Source organism: Ovis canadensis, chromosome 13 (assembly GCF_042477335.2).
Source record: "Ovis canadensis isolate MfBH-ARS-UI-01 breed Bighorn chromosome 13, ARS-UI_OviCan_v2, whole genome shotgun sequence".
Lineage (NCBI taxonomy): Eukaryota > Metazoa > Chordata > Mammalia > Artiodactyla > Bovidae > Ovis > Ovis canadensis.
The window spans coordinates 86430191-86456979 of NC_091257.1; the positions used below are offsets into that span (position 1 = coordinate 86430191).

Below are 26789 nucleotides of genomic sequence, written 5' to 3' on the forward strand. Positions count from 1 at the left end.
TTGTACACATGGTTTTACTCTCCTTCCTTAGATCCATTCCTATTGAACAGAGGGAGCTATTATTTTGAGCACAGTTCTATGATCAATGGAAGGCATGCAACGGGCTCTGACTGCTACTAACAAACCTACTGAGAAGGAAAAGGAAAGCACAGCTCAAACTTTGCTAACCAGGTATTTTAAAAGATCCAGGTCCCTCTTACTCTACCCTAAAAATTGTGTCTTACCTTCTTGGAAGATCAATCACATATCCTAAAATAGAATGATTAGAAAGTAAAGTGTGGGCTATGTGCTCAGGGGATCAGAGAGCCATTAGATGGGATCGTTAAGTAGCTTACATTGAAACTGGGAAACGTCTGATGTAGTGGAAACCCAAATTTTGCAATGTGGTCATAATTAGCTAAAAGATGTCAATGTACAAAAATTAGAAGAAGAAAAAACAAAAAAACTCTTGTGAAAATGGTGGGTCTGCTGGGCAGTGGAAATAGGGGCTAACTTTCCACTCCCCATATTTCTAACACCATGTAATGTTGCTATAATGTCACTAACATTAACAAAGAATAAGTTCCTTCTAAATATAATTCACTATTTGACTTGCAATGATACACAGATGCTAAAACAATGCAAAAAATAAAACAGATGCAAAGAAAGCAAAGCAGTGGGGATTTTTATGACATATATTTTGAAGGGCTCTGAAAAAGACCCGATATGCAAGCAAGCCTGCATGGAGTCCGTAATGATACAGGCCAAGGTCTCGTACTTGGGTGTAAAATGTAAGGAACTACTCTTCTCTTGGTGAAGAGGGAAGAAAAAGTAGCCAAAGGGACTTCTCTGGTGGTCCAGTGGTTGACAATTGGCAGGGACATGGGTTTGATCCCTGGTCCAGGAGGATTCCACATGCCATGGGGCAAATAAACCCATGTGCCACCGTGACTAAGTCCAGAGGCCCTAGAGCCCATGCTCTACAACAAAAGAAGCCACCGCAATGAGAAGCCCATGCATCGCACCTACAGAGTAGCCCCCACTCATGGCAACTACAAAAGCCCACATGGAGCAATTTAGACCCAGCACAGTCAAAAAAATTAATTTTTTTTTAAAGTAGCCAAAGAAAAGGATTGGAGTGAAGGGAAGAAATCCACCTGCCATCTTCTAAAGCCAATGAAAGGATCGTCTCTGAATCATACATTTGAATTCCAGCCTCCAGAGACTTCAGGATGAAGGATCCAAATACTCTGATGGTAGATGAAGACCCGCTTCCTCCTTCATTTTTTAAGTTCCAAACAAAGAGCTGTTCTGACCAAAACAGAAAGGAAGTCAGTTAAAAGCAGCAGATCCATACTGCACTGCCCTGTCCAGGTGGAATTCTAACAGGAGTAACAAGGTAGAACATCTGAGATGAAAAGAGAACAACTTCTGATGTTGAAAGAGACACTCAGCAGCTTAAACACCGCCTCTGGGCATGGTTTATTGAAAGGACCATGGAGCCACAGAGAGGCTTCCGTCACTAGCCACGTGGCTGTGTGTACAGGCCGCTTCTCACTAAGTCCTTCAGGTGTGCAGAGCATCAAAACAAGGTTTGCCTCCCACAGAAGGGACATCAGGGAGAGTCCTGACGGTGCCATGTGCAGAACTAACTTTTCATTTCTCTCCCTCCACTTTCCTAGGACAACTAGATATGCACAGATTAAACTCAACCAGTAGGTTTTAGCTTTTTTAATCCAAAATTTTCCTTTGGCAAAAGTTCTGGAGAGGAATTATGACAGAAGTTCATGAGAAACAGCTGGGAGCCCATGAAGAGATTCCTATGAAATGGATAGGAAGTGACCTGGAGTTTCTCCAGGCAAGGAGAAAACAGACATAGCCCTGGGCCTCTGAAATCTACTAGAGTTAACTCTCAAAAAAAAAAAAAAAAAGAGCAATTCCAAGGATGCAATTGAGATTATGGGTACAGCCCAAGGCTAAATGCTTTACATGTACATGAGGAAAAACCACAGAAATACAGATGTCCATACGCGTGTCAGTGTTGCTACACCAACTCACAAACCTACATGTTAACACACACACATACAAAGACAAACACACTGATCTTTTTTTTTTTTTTATTTTATTTTATTTTATTTTTTTTAATTTTTAGTTTTTTATTTTTTAAATTTTAAAATCTTTAATTCTTACATGCATTCCCAAACATGAACCCCCCACCCACCTCCCTCCCCAGAACATCTTTCTGGGTCATCCCCATGCACCAGCCCCAAGCATGCTGCATCCTGCGTCAGACATAGACTGGCGATTCAATTCACATGATAGTATACATGTTAGAATGTCATTCTCCCAAATCATCCCACCCTCTCCCTCTCCCTCTGAGTCCAAAAGTCCGTTATACACATCTGTGTCTCTTTCCCTGTCTTGCATACAGGGTCGTCATTGCCATCTTCCTAAATTCCATATATATGTGTTAGTATACTGTATTGGTGTTTTTCTTTCTGGCTTACTTCACTCTGTATAATCGGCTCCAGTTTCATCCATCTCATCAGAACTGATTCAAATGAATTCTTTTTAACGGCTGAGTAATACTCCATTGTGTATATGAAACACACTGATCTATTTGGGCTCACTGTAGGAATATTTTCCCTGCAGTAACTTCTGCTGTTTCTTTTTTTACAGCTAAGATGAATTATTAATGTTTATTGTGAAAACCTTTTTATTGCCAGGAAAACATGACTTGCTCTTCTTCAGGTAACAAGTGGCACGCATCTGTTGATCCCTACTGTCACATTATCTGGGTCCATCACAAATACCTGTTTTGTAACAAAAAAGGAAGAAACACCCCAAGGCAAATATACAGGCATTCCTTGTATGCTACGAGTGGATGACAGGCAGCTCTAATGGTCCCACTTACATAAATGCAACTTCTTCACATCAGAACGCAACTTCCTTCTAGACACAGAGTGCCAGAAATCATTCTTTTCAACCCAGAGCTGTTTCTATTGAAACACCTGTCAACCGACCTGTCAGCCCAGCAGACCTATGTATGGCTTCTATCCAGGGATGCCTGCATTTTTCAAGTCTCTGGAAGAGAAACATCCTATGGAGGTTGAATGATGGGCTGAGGGTTAGGAAAAACGGTTCCTTGACATCCCAGGGCTCTGACTTTTAAGACTTTGGAAAAGCCTCTGGGCAAATCTACGAAGCTTTTTGTGTGTATATAAATATTTTTTAAATCTCACAAATAAACAACAGAACTAACTTCTACCGTAAAAGGAGAGGGGAAAATATTTGTAAGGTAAAGTCTGACACCAGAGCTGCAAGATGCCATTTGTGAAATGCAAAAGGATATTGACAGACCAATACGTGTGTCTTCAATTATTCCACAAACTGTTTGTTTAGCAGTCTTGAGGGGAAAAGGCTAATGCGTCATGAATTTGAGCCTTAAAATAACTAGTGCCTAGCACCTGCATGGGCATGAGAGTTGCTTATAGTGTAACATCAGACAGTGTTGAATTCTAGAAGAGTGAAAAATAAAGGCAGGGTAAAGCTTGAGTCATGGCTGTGTTTATTTAGCAGGTATTTGTCTGGGATAACATATCAGAGCGCATTGACTGAATTCATGCTATGCAGTACTTCTTCCCAAACTTGGATGGACAGTAAAACATCCCAAAACACTTCTTAAAAAGCCCATTTGGATAGAAGCTCACCCCCAGAGATTCTGATTTATTTGAAATGTAATGATGCCTAAACCCAACCATTTATGTGTCTACCTACATATGTATTTATCGATACGTTTGGAGGTTGTCAAGGTATGATTCTAAATCTTCAGCCAGGCGTGAGAACCACTAAACTTGTTAGACAAAGATTTCACCACTACCCCTTATCAAGATAAAGTACAAATCCACACATTCATATAAGTAATATTTATTGAGCACATGTTATGTGCAAACTTTCTTTTAGATTCTGCTGCTGCTGCTAAGTCGCTTCAGTCGTGTCTGACTCTGTGAGACCCCATGGACGGCAGCCCACCAGGCTCCCCTGTCCCTGGGGTTCTCCAGGCAAGAACACTGGAGTGGGTTGCCATTTCCTTCTCCAATGGATGAAAGTGAAAAGCGAAAGTGAAGTCACTCAGTTGTGTCCGACTCTTAGCGACCCCATGGACTGCAGTCCACCAGGCTCCTCCATCCATGGGATTTTCCAGGCAAGAGTATTGGAGGACACACTAAAAAGCAAAAATAAATATGGCCAGTATCAGTTCAGGACCAAAGGCCATCAGGCTGAGGAACTAGGGAAGGGCTAGTGTCACAGTTCAATTCGGAGGGCCGACTGTGGGCAAGTACCATCTAGCTTGGGGGAGCTCAGTCTTTTGTTCTATTCTGAGCTTCAGCTGATTAGACGAGGCCCACCCACATTATGGAGGACAATCTGGTTCACTCAAAGTCCACTCATCCAAAAACACCCTCACAAAAACATCTAGAATAATGTTTGACCTATCTGGGCCTCATGGCCCAGCCAAGATGACACATACATGGACCATCACATGGCCCATAGCCTTATGAGGTTGAAGTCCAGTAGGGGATTAGATGATCCTAAAGCATACCAACAAAGTGAGTGCAGATTGTGAAAATAATACGACAGAAATAAGAAAACTGCTTGATAAAGTGCAGAGTTCAGGGTAAAAGCCTCTTGGGGGTAAAGAATAGGTAGGAACCTAAGAAATATGAAGTAAAAATGTATTCTAGGCAGAAGAGATGACATTAACAAAATGCGGCAATCACATGGGCTGCAAAGAACTCAATCAGCTTGAGAAAGTGTTCGAAAGCTAGAGGGGTTGGTACACGGAAAACAGCGGGAGGAGAGGCACAGAATGAGGTTAGAGGGGCCAGACCATTCAAGGCTCCAAAATTAAGTTGAGGCAAAAGCAGAGAAGCAACATGACTGTATTTACCTTCCAAGATGTTCTGTTTGGGTACAGTGTAGGGAAGTGAAATAGGCAAGTGGTTTAGGCATCAGATGAGTGTTCAGAACGAGGTGGTGTTGAAGATGGGGCCGTGTGACCTGACCTTTGTCTATACTAGAAGGAGAAGAGAAGAGATAGAACTTTCTAGAGTATTTGATGTGTTGCAAGTGGGGAAGAATGGTGATTCCTACATTTATGGCTTAAGGAATTCAGAAGAAACAAAAGCTTTTATCCTGGTTACCAGCTTGACTCAATTTATACCCACTAGCTGCCTGCATTATGCAAACTATGCATCTTAATTAACAGAAATCTGGCTTGAATTATGCAAATTCTTGCTTTGGGCTGGGTTTTCCATTTCCTGCCTCTAGGGCTTCCTGCCCATCAAGGACCACATCCCATTCTCCCTACTGACCTTCTGTGGACCAGAGCCATCTGCATGCCTGGGGTGAGCGAGCCCTGAGAGGCCACCGTGGCCAAGCCAAAGGGGAGGAAGAGGTGAGTCTGAGTACCCACATGAAGCGAGCACCTCCCGGCACCTCTGAGAGCTTGCTCTGAGCTCATCCATACAGCAGCCCCTGTCTCCATCAACACGTGTCTGCCCCAGTCCTGTTCAGAACTACTTTCTAGCTCAGAACACGCACTCAGCTTTCTTGCAATGCTCTCATGGAATGCTGATTCCCGGGGCCTGCGCTTTCTGTTCAGAGCAAATGCAACCATCTGTATGCCAGAAAAATATCGATGACCCTCTGACCTAGCCTACCTTGCAAAGGGGCTTCAGCACAGGAAGGCCACATTGTTTTATGGAGGCGAAGTCTGTGTTTTATTTAACTCTGAACACCAGGCGCCTAGAATAGCTTGCAAGATAAATGTCAATCAACGCTAGCATAATCAAGACACCCATTCCTGCCTCATTAGGGTCCTCTCATTCCGTTTAAGCTTCTCAGATTTATACACTGTAATTAGAAACTTGGTGATTTTGACTGCTAAACATAAAGGCTTACTGGGAAGCTTCACATGTCTGCATTTTAAATATTTTCACACATCGTTAACCCAGTTGCCAGTGTAACATCTTCTGGCCCAATTCCCTCACACTGTGTGATATTTATTTTTGGACAGAGACGAGAAAAACTAATTGAATTGAAACACGTATTGATTACTGTTTTTCGTGAACTCTGAACAGCTTGCCTCTAAATGATTTTACTGAGGAGCTTTTAGGCAACTGTTTGGCTGGACTGTTTCCCCTGTGACCACATTTGGGCTGTGTGAACCTGTCTGCAGTTGCCTGGTCTGCTTTCAGGGAGTCCTGTCGTGCACAGGAGCAGAGTCGGAGTGGAAAGGGCCGTGCCAGCCCTCTTCACATATAGGCCCTGATCGGGACGCCCTGTGTATGTGTTAGTCCATCAGTCGTGTCCAACTCTTTGCAATCCCATGAACTGTAGCCCACCAGGCTCCTCTGTCCATGGGATTTTCCAGGCAAGAATACTGGAGTGGGTTGCCACGTACTTCTCCAGGGGATCTTCCCTACACAGGGATCAAACCTGTGTCTCCCACACTACAGACACACTCTTTACTGTCTGAGGCACAAAGGAAGACCCAAGCAGGGTTCCAGAAGAATCTATGCAAAGAGCATGGTTTTCACATTGCTGGTCAAAGTCTCAGCTCTTTGGATCCCTTGTAAGCAGGCACATCCCTCAGTTCATTTAGTGGCCACATTACTCACCTGAGGACTGTGGGTGTGTGTCAAGCAGAGCTCTCCAGATCCAGATTAGGACACTTTAGGAAGTGTCTTAGACCAGAGCTTCTCCCACTGTCATATGTGTGTGTCATCTGGTTAACACACAGGCTCTGATTCAGTTGGTCTGAGTTGAGGCCTGAGTTACTGCATGTCTGACCTGCTCCTAGGTGACACTGATCTGCTGGTGTGTAGACATGAGGCCTTTGATGTGACCTTTCTCCACGCACTCTCTGTCACCTTGCTGAGATCTGAGGCCAGGGACCATGCATTCTGATACAAGCTGCTTGCAGTAGAGGCGAGGCTGGCTCCAGTGGGCAGGGAGAGAGGGCGTGGCTGCTGAAGAATCAGCTGCTGCATGGTTCTGGGGTAGCATCAGGGAAGCCATTGGACTTCCAGCCCTTAGGGACTGCTATTGGTTTTCAGTCACTCAGTCCTGTCCAGCTCTTTTGTGACCCCGGGGACTGCAGCACGCCATGCTTCCCTGTCCTTCACCATCTCCTGGAGCTTGCTCAAACTCATGTCCATTGAGTCAGTGATGACGTCCAACCATTTTGTATTCTGTCGTCCCCTTCTCCTCCTGCCTTCAATCTTTCCCAGCATCAGGGTCTTCTCTAGTGAGTCAGCTCTTCACATCAGGTGGCCAAAGTATTGGAGCTTCAGTTTCAGCTCCCAGCCCTGAGGGCTAGAGGCCAGAATCTAACAGTCTTGGCTCCAAGGAGCTCTTCAAGATAAGAACTCCTTATCTTATCTTTACTGCCTTAAAGGAAGCCACCCAAGCCCACAAAGAGGCAGCAAGGGAGAAGCCGATGTGACAAAGTTTCCCCTCTTCCACCTGGATGCAGGGTCTTCCAATAAATAGTTGAGCCCTCACTGCAGCGTCTATTGTTGGGGCTGAGTCACTAAGTCACGTCTCTTTTGCACCCCCATGGACAGCAGCCCGCCCAGCATGCAATTTCCCAGACAACAACACTGCAGTATCATAATGAGTTCAATATCCTTGCCTCCTGGCAGATTTCCCAAGTATTCCTGAGATGCTTATGTGCCCAGGGCCATTATTCACACAACAGCCAGGTGGTATTTTAGGAATGTAAATCTGATTCCTTCATTTCTCTGCTTAAAAATCCTCCTTGGGTGTTCTGTTCCTCTCAGGACAAAGCGCAGTCTCTAGAAACCCTGCATCCTCTGACCCTGCCCACCCCCTCCCCACATGGCCTCATCACTGTCCACCCTGCTCACCAGGGTTCAGTCTGGTGACCTCCTTCCTGACCTCCTTCCTTTTCTCAGACAAGCCAGTCATTCTACCGCAGGGCCTTTGCACACTGGCTACTGTCCTTCAAGTGAGAGTCACGGCTGCTTTGGCTTTGAAGCAAAGCCACAGGCACAGTTTGAACAGTGGAGCCAATACAAAATGAGGTATAAAACTTTGGTTCTGTGGGTCTGATGTAGATTTATTCTTCTCTTGACTTTTACCCTAGAACAGTATGACACCTTCATGTTACAAAGAGGGGACTGAAGCCCAGAGAACAGATGAGACATAATCGCAGCCATTCTGAATCTGGAGGGCAGAACTGTCCAAGGATGGGCCAAGACTTGGACTCAGGTGTGGGCTCAGTCACTCCATCATGTCCATACTGTAGCCCACCAGGCTCCTCTGTCCATAGGATTCTCTAGGCAAGAACACTGGGGTGGGTTGCCATTTCCTTCTCCAGCCCATCTTTCAACCCAGGGATCGCACTTGCCTCTCTTGAGTACCGCAGCATTGGCACGCGGATCCTTTACACTAGGGCCACCTGGGAAGCCACTCCCCGCCTTTTTTTTCCTGGGGGAGGGGAAAAGTGGTTCAGGAAGTGGTATGGACCCATGGGAAAGGAAGTTTAATCTTAACATATGACATACTAGTTAGACCTGCTGCAATTAACAATTTTTACACTATTTACAAAGTCACAACTCTTCTTCACTCCCTCATTTGTTTGGCTTTTGCCTTTTGGAGTCCAAGGCTGTACACAGGACTGCATTGACAATCCTGGATTTCTCTTCCACTTGTATCGTCTGATTTTTCTTTGCCACAAAACAAACTTTTTGAGAACAGGAGAGGGTGATTTGTAATTTATGGATTTCTCTCTAGAAATTACAACCAGAACCTCATTAAAAAAAATCAAATTGGTTTCATCTAATTAAATTTGGAAATTGCCTCATAAACACATATTCTGTTATAAATGTCTTTAAAAACAAGGTCTCCTGCTTACTGTCTGAGGCAGGACTGGGTTGAGCTGAGAGGAGGAGATGCCCCATCTTTCTGCTCAGAGGGCCCTACTCTCTTATCAGTTGCTGAAACGTTATTTATTTATTTGGCTGCTCGGTCTTCGCTGCCATGTGCAGGCTTTCTCGAGTTCAGTTCCAGCGAATGGGGGCTACTCTTCATTGAGGGATGCAGGCTTCTCATCATGGTGGCCTCTCCTGTTGTGCAGAACGGACTCTGGGCGCCTGGACTTCAGCAGCTGCAGCACACAGGCTCAGTAGTTGTGGCACACAAGCTTAGCTACTCCATGGCACGTGGAATCCTCCTGAACCATGGATAAAACCCATGTCCCTTGCATTGGCAGCTGGATTCATATCCATCGTACCACAAGGAAGTCCTGAAACTTTCTAAAGATAGTGAAGTCTAGAGAGGTGCTTCTCAAACGTTTTTAATGCCCATACAAATCAACTAGGGGTCTTGTTAAAATGAAAACTCTGATTCAGAAAGTCTGGAAAGATCTAAGATGCTTTATTTCTAACCAGCTTCCAGATAGAGCCAACCCTGCTGGTCCACACTGAGAAAGAGGCAAGACATTCGCACTTGAATTCAGGACCCAAGGGTTGTATACCCTTGGTCTTTACATTTCACTTCTCCAAGGCTCCACTGCCTCATTTTTACGTAATGTGAAGAGTTAACATTTATCAGTGCTATTTCTAAATGCCAAACACAGTACTAAACATATATTTGCGGTTATTAAGCAGTGTAAATGAGCAGTTACTTAATGTGCCCAAGTTTACACAGCATGGGATTTACATCTAGGCTGCCTGACCTCAACATTCTTACCTTCTGAGGCTTCACTGGCTTGTGACACTCAAGGTCTCAGCCACGTTAATGGTCAAAATATAAGGCCTAAACCCAGGTCCTCTCTTTAGGTCATCATCCCTTAGGTCCCTTCAGATCATCATCCAAGAACTTTGGCATATTCCCACAAGGTAACCTTAAATGCTCAAGCAAGTCAGACAGTGGCAGCTCTGGTTCTCTATTACAGCCCAAGAAGCAGCCAAGAAATTACATGAAGTTTTCTTACAATAGCTGTTTCTAGTAGAGCACTCTCATAGGAAAGCCAGCATCTCAGCAACTGGTCTTTGAACATTCACAGAGAAGTGCACAGAAGGGAGCGCTGTTTTCACCCGGGTGTACCTTTGTGCCTACAGCTCCTGACCATGTATGATATATATCGTGTCCTCACTTTTGTAACAGAGCAGGACCCTATGGGGCCTTCGCAAGACTGACCCCACCCCTCCATATTATCTGTCTGGCTCATGTCTGTAGAAAAACTGTAGCCAAAGAATAAATTTAATCAAAGAAGTGAGGAAATGCAGAAACAAAGGAATGCAATCAACTAAGGCAAAGTAATAAGAGTTTAGCCATTAAGCAAAATCAAGGACCTTGAGTACTTCCTCAAGAGCCAACAGATGGTATTCTGACCTACATTCTTTGAACTATTATTCAGATACCGAAACCCTCACCAGGTAGAAGAAGTTGACTTAATATATGATGGCCAGACTGCAGTCATGACATAAGCTGATCCACCTGACATACTTCTAAGAACTGGCCTCAAGGAAATGGGAACAAACTGACCCTAGAACTGAAGATTAGTTGTCCTTAAAACAATTAAAATGGGACTTCCCTGGCCAGGGGCTAAGACTCTCCTCCCAGCAGGGCCCAGGTTTGATCACCAGTCAGGGAACTAGATTCCACATGCTGCAACTAAGACCCAGCACAGCCCAATAGATGAATGAATAGGAAAAAAAAAAAAAAAAATCAGTATGTCAATCAACCACCCCATGACCAACATGACCAATTCTAAGATGATTATCAGAGATCACTGTGTTTTCCTGCACATAATTTCCTCTTTCCACCTATACACTCCTGAAACTCCTCTTTAAGAGCTCTTCCTCCCTAATTTGCAGGGGGAAGTGGCTTTTGGACATGAGTCTGCCTTCTCCCCCAGTTTACCAGCCTCCTGAGTAAACCAACCTTCTCCTTCCAGCCAGTGTTTTTCTCTTGAGCACAGGCTTTGGAGCATCGAGCAGCCTAACCTGACTTGGGTAGTACCTTCAGGGCATTGACTGCTCAAACAGTGTCTAACTCACAGTTATGTTTGCTCTTTTGTTCTCTCTCCATCTATTTCTTCTTACTGTGGAATTATCATCCAGAGTTTCATAACCAAGTCCAGTGCATAATCTGATTAGAGCAACAGGGATATTGCTCCTGAGGAAAAAAAAAAAAAATCTGTACTGGGATATGCCTCTTCCTGCAGCACAGCCTCAACCAGTGTTTCCAAATGGAGGTAGGTACAAGAACCAGGATCTTTTAACGCCAGAAGTGTCCTCAATTCAAGGCAAAATAAGAAAAAAACTAAGGTGATCATAACGAGTTGCCCATAAAGTTAAATGTATTCAATTTAAAGGACTGCCTTTTATTCTGAGATTATGTACTTTCTATATTTTTGTAATTGTCTTTTGTAAAATGATGTTAATAAAACATGGTAAAATACTCTATGTTGGTTCCCCCACAACATTTGAGGTTTTACTGGCCTGTGAATTCCAAAAGTCTTCAACATCTGCCACTGAGAGCTATTTATACAACACCACCAAGCACTTTATCTAAGTCCTGGGCCCTTTTCCTTTGCTTTACAAAGAGCAGGTGGTATATCTCTAGCTCATCTATGTGTATGTGAGCGTGCGCCCTGTGCTTTACAAAGAACACTGTGTAGGTTTTAAATGACTGGGCTTCGTTTTAGTTGACTGTTCAGTCGCCCTCTTCCCTGACAAGGTCATGAATGTGTCCTAGGCAAGGTCCATCAGTATGAAAACCCTCTCTCATTCAGCACCATCCCCAGGAAAGATGCTTCTCCCAACCCCATGGTCCAAGACGGAGATGTTAGAGAGCTCTGCTTCTGAGAAACACTGGGTGGAGTGGCATAAGGTGTTTCCTGAAGGCGTTTTCTCCATCACTCTGTACATAACTGACAGCTTTCTCCTCCTTCAGAGAGCTCTTAGGTCTGTCCGTGTCTCCAGATAATCTCTGTGTCCATCAGATTCACCCTGAATATTTCTTCCTCATCAATACGCTTTGACTTTCCTCCCCAGAGTTCATCTTCCCTATGGCAGTGATATTCTTCCTAAGGCTCACTCTCAACAGGTGTACCCTTCTGCACAAGCACCCAGAGTCTTTAGTCCCTCCGTGAGCTTATAGTGTATTTCAGCCTGGGATGTTTATCACCTTTCCCCCCTCAGACTCCTCAGAGAAGCCCTGAAGCAACAATTAACACTGCTCCCCAACCCCGCAATCTTATAGATAAGCAAACTGAGGCTTAAAGAGAGGAAGAACCTGCCAAGGGTCCCTTGAGACTGAGGTAGAGCTACGAAGACAGCAGACTCCATCCTTCCAGCTTCATTTTCCATGCCCTTCCATCTGCAAAGCTGTGTGTTTCTATTGTACCCGAATCACAGTCTCATGGTGTCTCAGAATATAAGGGGTGGGAAGAGAGTCAATCCTGCCCATATCCTACTATTAGCATTTTGCTAAATCAGCCTTACTGAAGTTTTACTGTTTATTTGCTTTTGCTCTGCAATGAGCTTCTATCATTTGTTCTAATTTTGCAAGTATTCAGGGAGGCTGCATTTTGTCTTATCCAAGGACATTCTATTCTATCTCTGATAGAAGGCCCTGCTAATCCTGGGAGAAGGGCTTTCAACACTATCACCTAGGTGGCAATACAATATGCCTTGGCCACAAAGCAATATTAAAGCTGAAGAATGATGTACTCCTAGCTTAGAGAATGACACTGGGATCCTTTCAGAAGCCCAGGGACTGATACGGGTACCATGAGCATCACCTGACTATTATGACTTTCCAGAGGACAGTTTGCCAGGCCTGGGTCTGCTTTGGCTGTGCCAGGACACTCTGACTCCTTTGCTAAAGAGATGAAGAATCCCATCAATGCATGATACACCCAATTTCCTTTGTCATCAGGGCTATCGAGACAGCTCAGTTGATGTCCTTGTGTTTGCTTCCCATCACACTATCAGAACCCTTCTGTATTCGCTGTGTCTCACTCACCTTTGTGCCTTTGATGGAGCTTCTACATGCAGTATTATCTGCCAACTCCAGGCTGAAGTAAACTGAATAAAACCAAGTGATACAGCCAAAGAGGCCTCCTTACCTCATAGAGTGTGATGACCCCATTGGTCTCATTGGGAGGTTTCCACTGGATGTAGATCTTCTCCTCAAAGGGGCCCCCTTGGATGGATTCTAGAGGAACAGCTCCTGGAACTACAGAAGGAAGCAAGTTAGGAATCTGATGCCACCTTTCATCTTACTTTCCCAGCCTCAATGACCTAGAATGGGAGTCAGCAAAATTACTCTGTCAGTTCAGTTCAGTTGCTCAGTCGTGTCCGACTCTTTGCAACCCCATGAACTGCAGCACGCCAGGCCTCCCTGTCCATCACCATCTCCCGGAGTTCACTCAGACTCACGTCCGTCGAGTCCATGATGCCATCCAGCCATCTCATCCTCTGTTGTCCCCTTCTCCTCCTGCCCCCAATCCCTCCCAGCATCACAGTCTTTTCCAATGAGTCAACTCTTTGCATGAGGTGGCCAAAGTACTGGAGCTTCAGCTTTAGCATCATTCCTTCCAAAGAAATCCCAGGGTTGATCTCCTTTAGAATGGACTGATTGGATCTCCTTGCAGTCCAAGGGACTCTCAAGAGTCTTCTCCAACACCACAGTTCAAAAGCATCAATTCTTCGGCGCTCAGCCTTCTTCACAGTCCAACTCTCACATCCATACATGACCACAGGAAAAACCATAGCCTTGACTAGACGGACTTTAGTCGGCAAAGTAATGTCTCTGCTTTTGAATATACTATCTAGGTTGGTCATAACTTTTCTTCCAAGGAGTAAGCGTCTTTTAATTTCATGGCTGCAGTCACCATCTGCAGTGATTTTGGAGCCCCCAAAAATAAAGTCTGACACCGTTTCCCCATCTATTTCCCATGTAGCATCAGATAATAAATATTGTAGGCTTGGTGGGTCATAGAGTCCCTACTGAAATTACTCAGTTTGGTATTTGTAACACAAAAACAGCCACATACAATCCATAAACAAATGGGCATATCTGTGTGCCAAGAAAAAATCCCCTTCATTTTTAGAAACAGGCAAAGGTTAGAGCTGACGCACGGGCCACAGTTTTCTGTTTTCCTGTAAGGCCAATGGCTTTTCATCTGCAGACTCTGAGCAAGTCTATCCTGGAACTAAAGCTGACCAGGATTAAGAGGATATCTTTAGACCCCAGACCTGCCAACAGGTGGGATCCCGGAATTGGATTCTTGGCTTAGGATTGGTATTTGAGGAGTGCAACGTGAACTTCACTATCATTTTTCTAAACCTGTCAAGGTTTCTCCAACTGCAGGAAGTGCTTCCATAGTTTCCTAATCCCTGAATCCACCAGGAACCATGTGCCTTGAAACCGCCATCTAATTAGAAGGCTCCAGGAATGCAGCTTATTTGTCTCCCTGCTGAGTCTCCGACGCCTGCCGCATGGTAGACGCATGATAACCATTTGCTGGCTGGACTCATAGGTGAGTCAATGACCTTTGCCGGCATTTTGCCCTAAATCAAAACCTTTCCTGGGCAGTTTCTGTACCCAGAAAAGTCTTCCTGCCATCATCCTCCTGCTGAATTCCACCATCATTATGACAGCCTGGAAGATGCTGAACCATAAAATAATGATTCCCCAAACTTCCCGTTATAACTCCCTAGAGCATCATGAATTCATGCAAATCATTATGGAATCTATTTATATTTTGGCATTATAAAGGCAGGTGTTTTTTTTTTTATTACGCACTTACTCTTTGATCAGACTTTTACATACCTTATTTCATTTAAGTCACAGAACAGCTCTGCCCAGTGTATATCATCTCCTTTGTGCTGATAAGGGAACCAAGGCTGAGAGAATTAAATAACTTGCTCAAGGTCATACAGCTCTTAAGTTGTAAAGAGGGAACTGAACACCTGTCTGTGAGCTTCAAAGCATATACTCTTAATCATCATGCTATGCCTCTCTAGATATAGCCACAGCCATATGTTGCAATCAGTTCCCTATTGTTAAATTAAAATATATTTAGTTTTTCTCATTACAGACATGATACACAGAATTTGTTGAATATTAAGGACCTACAAAAAAGGTTTTTAAAAAGAACAAAATCATTCTAATCCCCGTAACTGTAGATATTTTTTCTAGTCACTTTATGTCTCTGCATATACATATTTTATTTTTAAAAATTAAACTACCTTGCATATTGTGTTATGACCTTCTTTTATAGCTAAACAAATCACAGTTAAAAAAAATCCTATGGCGGATTCATGTCAGTGTATGGCAAAACCAATACAATATTGTAAAGTAATTAGCCTCCAATTAAAACAAATTTATATTTTAAAAAGTAAAAATATATTAAAAAAATCCTTAGATGCTCTTTGGGGCCATGCATTTTAATGGCTGCTTAGAACAGGATATGCCCCATTTTAGTCACCAATCCTTTATTATTGGGCATTAAAGTTGGTTTGAATTCTTGATGATTATAAGTAACACTGTAATAAGCATTCTTACAAATAAGTATTTGCATGCAACTCTGCTGATGTCCCTAAGATAAATTCTTGGAAATTAATTTATTGGGTCAAAACAGATGGATTATTTTATCTTTAACACTTTTGATACATATTACCAGATTGCCTTCCAGAAAGTTTGCACCATTCTGGGCTCCCCAAAGAGAAGAATATGTCCATTCCTAACCCATGCCAACAATGACTGTTTAAAAGATTAAGTGTATGCATGTGTATCTTTTTCAGAATATCAGAGAATGCAGATTTTTCCATTTAATTGACTATTTGCATTGATTCTTTTATGAACATGCTCTCTATGCCCTGTGCTCATTTTCCTGCGTGGCTCTTCATTTCTGTTTATCATTGTCTTATGACTTATAATCTATTTTTAAGGACTTAAGCTTTTTTACATAGGTTACAATAATTTTGGTCAGTTCCTCATTTGCTTTATAAATCTTTTAGGTATGTAGAAGCTTCTAAGTATTCAGATCTCTTATTGATTTTCCTTATCCAGTCATCCTTTCTACAAATAGTTATTCAATACCTAATATGACCAAGGGACTTGGTGATAGACATTACAGATACACCAATAACAAAGACAGGCATACTTAAATCCTTGATAAAGCTTGTATTCTATAAAGGGAAACTACATTAAATAAATAATTGCACTCATAATTAGTTTTTCAAAGTCATTATTAGGATTTTGAGGTAAAACACAAGGTGTTGGAAGAATTATAATCAGTAGAGAAAATCTCAGAGAAGGTAATGGCACCCATTCCAGTACTCTTGCCTGGAAAATCCCATGGATGGAGGAGCCTGGTAGGCTGCAGTCCATGGGGTTGCTAAGAGTCGGACATGACTGAGCGACTTCCATTTCACTTTTCACTTTCATGCACTGGAGAAGAAAATGGCAACCCACTCTAGTGTTCTTGCCTGGAGAATCCCAGGAATGGGGGAGCCTGGTGGGCTTCTATCTATGGGGTTGCACAGAGTCAGACACAACTGAAGTGACTTAGCAGCAGCAGAGAAAATCTAGTCTGGCATATTATTTAGTCAGGATAATACATGGAAAGTAAGTTAGGGTCTATAGGTAAGAAGAAGCTATTAAGACAAGCATGGGGAGGGTGGATGTTAAGAGTGTAGTGGATGGCTTTGTGGGGGAAAAGTGGAAGGAAAAACATTATCTTGGGGAGAAAAGATGGTATCTTGGACCATGGTGATGGTTATGTAGAAGAGAACACAACTGGGTCAGAAATTTAGCGGAGGGGGGGGGGCATGTATGATTTGGTAGTGATGGAGGGAAGAGATATATCAAGGAAGACCCCAGCTCTTTTGTTCTACACAAATAGGATGGATCAGGGGGTTGTCATAAAAAGAAACCTTAGAGGACAATGGCAAGGAAGCTGGCAAGCTCAGTTCTGTCATAACTCATTGGACGAGTATGTGGAGCAGTGCTGAGTACCAGCGGGGTAGGGGGTGAGTAGCAATATTTAGACACTGAAACCAGGGGCAGGGAATAGATCTCGTAGCAGAAGAGAACAAAAGTAGCAAGTATAGGACTAAGGCAAAAAGCAACTCCAACCTCAAGGAGGAAAACAAAGAAATTTAGAAACAGGGAAGCTGTATTCATAGAGGCAACAAAACACCAGGCAAGTGGGTTGTCACTGAAGCAGCCATGGGAGGCTCAAGAAGTTACTGTAACAGGTATGCTGCTGAGTGAGAAGCAACCTTACATTCTCTCATTGGATGTAGTGTCTTCAAAGTTATCTGTGCGCTGACCAAGAGGAATTCAAGAACATCGGCATCAAGCCGTTGTTTAGCGGGGGGAGAAGAGTGGAAGTTGAGGGACTGTGTTGAGACAAGTAATTATTTTTGCTGTGAAGGTGAAGGGAATGCAAGATGGAACAGAAATGAGACATGCAACCGAAGTACCGCTCCTCCCAAAGATGGGAGAAGGTATGGCATGATTCAAGGTAACTAGGGAAAATCTGAAATTGACATAAGAAGTAGAAGGATGGGAAAGAGAGAGGAAATAACTGATGTTAGTAGGGTCCTCAAAATGCTGGGGCAGGGGTGGGTGGGAATAGAGCATCCTTCCCTCTGTGAGACAAGAGAAGAGGAAGAAAATGCACAGATGCTTTGGAGAAGGGGGTTGTGGTGTTTGAATGGCTCTTGCTTTCTTGAGAAGAGAGAGAGGAATTATTTACCAAAGGTGTCCTGGAGGAGGAGCTTCGTCAGTAACTGGGAGAAGTTTTAAGAGGGGAAGAGAATGCTGAATGGAGAGGTGCCTGTGCTATGCACTAAGGAAAGGAAAAGTCTATGGGCTGCAGATCCTGACGGGGAGCATCAAGCTGGGACCCCCACCTGGGCTTTTCCTTCCACACCAGCTCAGAGAAAATTTTCCTTCTCAACCCAGATGAACAGTCATCTGTGTTTTCTTCTTTCTATTTCATGCTTTATTCCCATCTTTTTCTTCTTAAACCTAACATTTTAATCCATCTGGGACCAACTTTATGCATTGTACAAAGTGGAAACCTAACTAGAGTTCCTGACAATATTCTTAGGACAATAAATTGACCAGTCAAAACTTTCCCCAGTGATTTAAAATGCCATTTTATTACCACATTAAATTATTTTATATTCCAGCATATGTTGTTGGCTTTCTGTTCTATTTCATTGAGTCATAGCTTCTATTCCGACAGTATCTCTCTGTTGTGCTGATATAACATATTTTAATATTCAACAGAACAGGTCCTTTCCAAATACCATCATTCTTTCGCAAAGTTTTCTGGACTATCACTACGCATGTAGTCTTCTGAAGGAATATTGGAATAACTTTACAAAACTTCGAAATGTTCCATCAGAATTGTAATTTCAGTTACACTCTTCACTTCTCCGGGGGACAAAGGATACTCTTTAATAATGAGTCCTTCTATTAGTAATGCTGTATTAATCCACATTTATTAATGTTTCTTTTTATGTCTCTCAGTTAAAAGTTATGTTTTTTTCATTTGTTATAAACTGCATTCCTAGGATTTTGTTACTTTTGCTCATATTATTTTTGTATTAAATTAAGAAGTTTTTCTTATGAAATATAGAGAAAAATTATGTATAACAAATGGATATTTAAATAATAATTATGTAATGACCACATACGCACCTACTATCCACTCTAAGAAATAAAACATCACTGTATCATGGAAGCATCCTATGTATCTCACCCTCAACTCCTCTCTTCCCCACCAAAAAACAGTGCACTGGTACATATATACAATGGAATATTACCCAGCAGGTAAAATGAATAAAACTGTGCCATTTGCAGAGACATGGATGGACCCAGAGAGTGTCATAGAGTGACTAAGTCAGAAAAACAAATATATATTAATGCATATCTATGGAATATAGAAAAATGGTACAGATGAACGTATTTGTGAAGCAGAAACAGACACAGACGTAGAGAATGGATGCCTGGCTACCAAGGCGGGGAGGGCGAGGTGGGATGGACTCGGAGATCGGGATTCACACACATACCCCACTACGTGTAACACACATAACCAATGAGAACCGACTGTGTAGCACAGGGAACTCTATTCAGTGCTCCATGGTGACCTAAATGGGAAGCAAGTCCAAGGAAAAGGGGGCACATTTATATATGCGGCTGGTTCATTTTGCTGTGCAGCAGAAACTAACCCAACATTGGAGAACAATTATACGCCAATAAAAAATGGATATTATTCTAAATTGTATGTTACTCATTCTTCATTTTTATTTGGAGTTATAAATACATACATTTATCTCAAGACAAAATATCATTTAGCTCTTCCTAGTCTCTCTTACATACATAAAATTGAGTGTTTGTATTACATTATCTGCTTTTGTCGCTCAATACTGCTTTGAGATTCATTCACACTGATGCAGGTAGTTGTATTTCATTCACGTAAGTTTTATGAATAGAGTCTTATTAATTTTCTAAATTTCTTATTTATCACTGTAGACAGACATTAAAACTATTTCCTGATGAGGCTGCAATATTGCTCCTATAAAAATATTTTGTTGAAAATATACATGATGTCACTAAGGTATACCTGGGAATGGGAGAGACACACTAAGGGAAATACCTGTCTTCAGCTTTCCTGAGTGATGCCAAGTGGTCTTCCCAAGGGGCGGCAGCAGCGTATATTCCCTCCAACAACGTTCTGAAAGTTCCTGTTTCCTTACATCCTTACAAACACTAGGTATTATCAGATTTTTATATTCTATGCCATACGGTGAGTGTGAAATGACAGTTGATTAAGATTTTACTTGCTTTTGTCTATTTTCTAAAGAGGCTGACCATCTTTTAGTGTTTGCTAGACATTACTGTATTCTTCTTATTGATTTTTAGAGTTTCCTTATATATCCTTCTTATTGATCCTTTCATTGGCTGTGTATGTTATAAAAATATTCTCTTAGTTTCTGTCCTCCCTACCCACTTATATTACCTTTGGCTAAAGATCTGTTCTAAATTCTGATGTAGTCAAATTTATCAGCTTTTCTCTTTTTTTTCACATGGGAAAAAGAAAAACAGACTTAGTAACTTGATGGTGGTAACCATTTCACAATGTATACAGGTATCAAATCATCATGTTGTACCTGTTAAATATATACAATTTTATTTATCAATTATACCGCAACAAAGCTGGAAAAAAGACAGCAACAGAGCTGTTGGTGCTTACTGTCCATATACTGATGGTCCTTCCTCTGGTAGAGCAAGGCCTGCAACATTGCCTATTGTGTTCAGGACTGTATTTATGGCTTTTCTTCCTGCATATACATTTTAAGCCTAGCTTGTAAATTCCACCCCTCCCCCAGAAAAGTCTTATTTTTATACTGAAGTTGCCTGAATTATTGGGAAATCATTGATGTATTTATATGTCTTTAAAAATTGGGTTTTCCTATCCATAAACATGGGATTTCTCTTACTTAGGTCTTCTTTAGCGCTTTTTATATTTACATATATTAATACTATATATCTTGAAGTCTTTTTGTATGGCTTATTTCTAAATATCATGTATTTTTATTGGTATAAATAGTATCTTAAAAAATGTACTTGTTAGGTGAATAGAAATGCAATTTATGTGTAAATTTACTGTATTATCTATATAAATAACCATAGCATCTACAGTTAATGACAGTTTTGTTCTTATCCAATCTTTTAACTCTTTGTCTTCAACCAAAGCTACCAATACAATATTTTATGGAGATAATGATAAGCATCTGTGTGTTTTCCAACTTTAAAGGAAATGATTTTATTATTTCATCCTTGGGCATGGTGTCTGTATTAATATGGGGCTTATAGCTGCCCTTTATCAGAGTAAGAAGGTCTTTTTATTCCTGAATACAAGGATATTTTCTTCTTAAATCATGCTGAGTTTAACTGAAGCTTTTTTTCTGTTATCTATTGAAGTAACAATCCTCTCTTACTTCATTAATGTAGTGAATGCATTAATGGATTTACTAATGTTGAACCAACATTAACTTCCTAAAATAAACCATATTTTCCCTAGTTGTATACAGTGCTGGATTGTTTGCTAATATTTTGTTTGGGGTATTTGCATCTAATTGTCCTTTTGCTCATAAACAAGCTTGTCTGTCTTTATTACGGATAAACTGGTACCCTAACATGAGGAGAGGAGTGTTTCTTCTTCTGCCCTCTGCAAGTGTAGATGCGAGACTGTGGTTACCAGTGCCTTCTCTATTTGTCACTTGTAAGACTGTTGCAGGGAGAAGCCATTTCCAACTCCATACTAGAAACTCTTTGGCTCACTTTCCTTTGCTTTTGTTATTACAATCATACATACTGGCCTGCCTCAGAGGATCCTGCCCCTCTTCCTGACAGTTAAAGAGCCTTTGTTCAGCTCACAGAAAGATAATCTGAACCTGCCCACCTGTGAATAGCTACAACAAAAAGAAGAGATTAACCCCCAAAGGCTGGCCCTTCCTAGAGGTGTTTTGGGAGACGGAAAATCCTTTTTACTTTCCTTCCTCTCTGTCTTTCCCTCTCTATTCTGCCTTTTGACTGTAGCTCCCCATTGCTTCTCTCTCTTTGACTCTATAAAACAACCTGGCACCTAGACCCTGACAAGATGGTCACTTTGAGATGTTAGTCTGCCATCTTCTAAGTCAGCCAGCCTTCCCCAAAACATCACATTCCTTGCCTTAACACCTTGTCTCTAGGATTCATTGGCCTGCTGTGTGTGGCAAGCAGAGTGAGCTTGGACTCAGTAACAAGACAATCTAGAACTGGTGTGTTTTTGTTGGAAAAGTTTAAAATACTGATTATATTTCTCTGTTTGTTGTAGAATTTTATACATTTGCCCCCTTAGTCAAGTTTTTACATTTGTATTTTGCTAGGAATATTTCCATAGCTCATAAATGTCAAATTTATTTGTATAAAAGTGAAGTGAAGTCGCTCAGTCGTGTCTGACTCTTTGTGACCCCATGGACTGTAGCCCACCAGGCTCCTCTGTCCATGGGATTCTCCAGGCGAGAATACTGGAGTGGGTTGCCATTTCCTTCTCCAGGGGATCTTCCCAACCCAGGGATAGAACCCAGGTCTCCTGCATTGCAGGCAGATGCTTTAACCTCTGGATATTTAATTATCTTCATTTTATCTTTTTTTTTTTTTTTTTACTGTGAAAGAAACACTACACAAGCATATAAAACAAATACACATCTTTTTAATTTATCAACAACTTCATACCCTCAAAAGGTAATCAGTCTTAACTTCTTAATAATCATGACTTTGTTTTCATTATAGTTCTTCTACCTTAAATATATACCCTTAAGTGCTATGGAGTTTATTATTAAATAAAAATAATACATATAACAAATAGTGCTAAATTCTTTTAAAAAGATCAGTCTGGGAGAACTAACCTCTTTTTTTTTATATCAGTAATTTCCATTCCATGAACATGTTCTAATCCAGCATTTATTTATATCAATACATCCTGTTAAGAATATGGCTTTTATTATGTTTTTAAATCTTGTTTCTTGCTATTTTTCTTAGGGGACATTTGCTTTGCATTATCAGATTGGACCTCTGTAATAAGAATGAAAGCATGTTTTCACCTGTTCACTAACCTTTGTTTATGCAACCAAGCAGGCTCATCGACTTTGGTGGGTTGAGATATGTTCTGCTAGTAGATTATATGAGCTCTTGTTTTTAATATTCCCAATCCAGAGGGCACGGTAAAATCTAGATATGCCCATTAGTACTTGGCCAGATAAGGGGTCTGCTTGCTTGGACGTCAGGATTAACGGGGGAAAATTAGTGAAAAGAAATAACCAGCGCAAAGGCAGCGCAAAGCTTCTTTTTTTTTTTAAAAAAGGACTTGTTTTGACTTTGGGTGGCTGGGGGGGCAGCCTGATGTTACTTAGAGCACTGCCCCTACCTTTAACTGAAATGCCTCTTCCTAAAGATGCGCTTTCCTCATGTCCCTCTGCTTTCCTGCTTTACCATACACAGGCTTGGACTGAGGGCTCTCATCCTCTGCTCTGTGGACTGGCGTATAAAGATGCCTCAACATTAAGACCTCCTGATCCCCTGACTGCCTATTCCTGTCAACCAACTCTAAAACCCACCTGCGCATTTAGCTCCGGGCAGAGTCGGAAGGTATTTATGCAGTTGGGCATAAAGTCTCCTTCTTATGACCCAAGGAACTGGGGGTGGGGTTCTTTCAGTGAAGTCACAGCTCTGTCATCTTTTCTCCATGTAGTTCCCCATCCTGCAACACTGCTCTGCATTAATTCCTCAAGCATGGGTACAGCAACCTCTTATAACTCTCAGGGCAAAATGAAAGGCATTTTCCTTCCTATCTTTTTGGGAAGTTAGTTTAAGAAGAATGATCAAATGACCACTTTGAATCAGAACTCTCTTTTTCATCATGCAGACCTGTAACACAGTACTAACATCACGGGCTGAGCCAGACTGCCTAGGTTTATTCTAATTCTCACTGCTTATTTGTCGTACAAACGGGGACAAGCTGATTAACCTCTCTGTGACTCAGTTTCCTTACTTTAAAATGAGAACTGAAATAGTATGGGGTTGGTCAAAAAGTTCATTTGGGTTTTCCCACACCATCTTACAAAAACCTGAATGAACTTCTTGGCCGGCCCAATACCTCCTCCATAGCTATTGTGAAGATTCAATATTTGAATGCACGTTAAGTGCCTAGCAAAGCTTTTGGCACAAAGTTGTTCCTCTGTGTATTTGCTCCTCCCCCTGGTCCCATCACATTCTCTGAGAACTGCTCTAGTGCAGTCTGGAGATCATCAATTTGGTTCTTCTGCAGAATCAGAATTGTTAGTATTTCCCTTGGTATCTATATATCTATCTATGGTCTCTGAGTAGTGTCATACTGCTAGTCAGAGAAGCCATATATGCTCGTAGCTTACTGAGTATGTTTAACAGCTTTCTAAAATCTTCTGATTGCTATGTAAGTTATTTAAAAAACTATTTCGTCCCTGAGGAGATTCTGAAGATTAATTCATTCAATATTACATTTATTGCATGCCTATTATTTACCTGGCACCATTCTAAGTGCTTAAAAGTACCAGTAAATGAAAATAGAAGAAAGCCATCATTGTCTCCTTGGTATACAAGCTAGTGGGAGAAGAGATATAATTAAAAGCAGAGTGAAACAGGAAGCATGTCAAACAACAAACCCTAAGTAGACACACAATTCTGGAAAGTAGGACAGGGAGTGTGGTGTTAGAAGAGTCCAGTTTTTAATAGAAAAGTAGAGGAAGATCTTCCTCAAAGGTGACATCTAAGCAAAGATGTGAAGGAGGTGAAGAAATCAGCCCTGTGTTTTTGCGGAAAGATTATTCTGGTTAGAAGAAATAGCAAATGCAAATATCCTGAGGCAGGACACATCTGGCACGTTCCAGAACAACAAAGCTGGACTGATGCAGTAAGGCAGAGGCAGAAGAAGATGAGGCCAGAGAGGCAATCAGAAGTGGTAGCATGGCTACATGGGACCTGATGAGCCACCATAAGGACCTGGGCTTTTAATCTCATTGACACGAGAAACCACTGGAAGGTGATGCAGAGGGGTGATGCTGTGATCCGCCTCATGGTTTAACAAGCTCTTCTGGTTCCTGAGTCAATTAAACAGTGCAGGGGCCAGGGCTAAAGCTGACAGGCCATTTTGGAGACCACTTTAATAATCCAGGTTGGAAATCTCAGTGGTTTGGACCCAAGAGCTGGCAGTAGAGGCTATAAAAAAATATGATCAAGGTCTTGCTATATATTAAAAGATGAGTCAAGAGAATGTGCTCATGGTTGGGATTAAGGAGTGAGCAGGGTTGCTGGTTTGCACAAAGCAGGGGTTGGGGGTGGGAGGGTGCCAATCACAGAGAATACAGGGTGAAGGGTGTTATCTGGAATCTGCAATCTAGGGCTTTTGATGTGATAAAAGTGAGGACTCAAGGTATCTGACTTGAGCCATTAATAAAATGGAGTTGCCATTAACTGAGGTGAAGAGTATGAGAAGAATTGAGTTTGATGGTGATTGAGGGATGATCAGGAGGTCAGCTCTGGCAATGTCTAATTCCAGTGGCCAAGGAGCAATCCAGGTAGAAAGGGTCAACAGGCAGTTGGATAGATGACTTGGGGCAAGGGAAAGGTCTGACCTGGAAATATCAACTGGAGAAATCATCAGCTTATGGACAGATTTTAAAGCCAAAGGATTGGAAGAAATAATTAGAGGAATGACTATGGATTAAGGGTCAGCAAACTATGGCCACTGACAAATGAAACCAGCTGCCTGTTTTGTAAATAAAATTCTGCTGGAACACTGCCATACCCATTCATTTCTAGGGTCAGAGTGAGATGTTTGAAACTGAGATTACAGAAGTATTGTAGGCAATTATAATATAGTCCCTTGCCCATGACTAATAGAAATCTCAAAGATCCCTGGTTTGTTTTTTCTGAGTCACACATCCTCGATTAAAAAGCAATCTGCTATGTATACATAGACTTCCCTGGTGGCTCAGACGGTAAAGCGTCTGCCTACAATGCAGGAGACCTGGGTTCAATCCCTGGGTCAGGAAGATCCCCTGGAGAAGGCAATGGCAACCCACTCTAGTATTCTTGCCTGGAAATCCCATGGACGGAGGAGCCTGGGAGGCTACAGTTCATGAGGTCGCAAAGAGTTGGACACGACTGAGCGACTTCCCTTTCCCTTCCCTTTCTATGGATACATATATATGCGTGGCTGAGTCCCTTCGCCGTTGACCTGAAACTACCACAACATTGTTTATTAATTGGCTATACATCAATACAAGATAAAAAGTTTAAAAAAGCATCCTGCCGAGGGAATTCCCTGGTGGTCCAATGGTTTAGGACTCTGTGCTTTCATTGTGCATTTCATTTCTTATCCCCTGGAGAAAGGTGTGGCAACCCACTCTAGGGGACTGCAATCCCTGCTGGGGGAACAAAGATCCCACAGACCACATGACTCAGTAAAAACAACAAGCAGCCTGTCAAGTCTGGCCCATTGGCCATACACCCCTTAACATGGCTCATGGCAGAGAGTAAATTAAATGCTTTATGTATAGACTTTCATGTAGGATCTCATGTAGAAATCAATAGGATGACCACTCCCCATTTTACTGACGGAGGGACTAAAGTATACACAATGCAACTAATTTAACTGCAAAGTAGTGAATGGAGCCTAGATATAGCCCAGATCTTTTTTCCATCACCTGGTAGACATGTGGGCTTAGAAAGGCTGAAAGACAAGTCACAACAGAGTCAAGTTAGTGGCAAAATCAGGTCATCTCAGCCCTAGGCCAAGGCTCTTTTTCACCACATCCCACTACTCCTCCATAAGTCAAGACGTCTTTTTCAATGAAGCCAACTAATAGTTGACCCTCAGTGTCTGCAGGGATGGGATTCAGGATAACAAAATAACAAAATCCACTGAAGCTCAAATCCTTTATATGACACCACCCTCCATATTGGGGTTTTGCCAGTGGCTCAGATGGTAAAGAATCTGTAAGCAATCTGCCTGCAATGCAGGAGATGCAGCTCAAGCCCTGGGTCAGAAAGATCCCCCGGAGAAGGGTGTGGCGGTGTTCTTGCCTGGAGAATTCCATGGAGAAAGGACCTGATGGGCTACAGTCCATGGGGTTGCAAAGAGTTGGACACAACTGAGCGAC

At 42.1% G+C, this 26789-nt stretch overlaps 1 protein-coding gene across 8 annotated transcripts in view; it reads right to left on the minus strand.

Moving 5' to 3' along the window:
• PTPRT (protein tyrosine phosphatase receptor type T) overlaps positions 1–26789 on the minus strand; it is a 1160687-nt gene that overhangs the window by 375766 nt on the left and 758132 nt on the right. For all 8 annotated transcript variants that reach the window (XM_069548590.1, XM_069548586.1, XM_069548589.1 and 5 more), the window contains exon 9: positions 13148–13257. In XM_069548590.1, coding sequence (XP_069404691.1) covers positions 13148–13257 — 110 coding nt within the window. The remainder of the gene's footprint in view (positions 1–13147; positions 13258–26789) is intronic.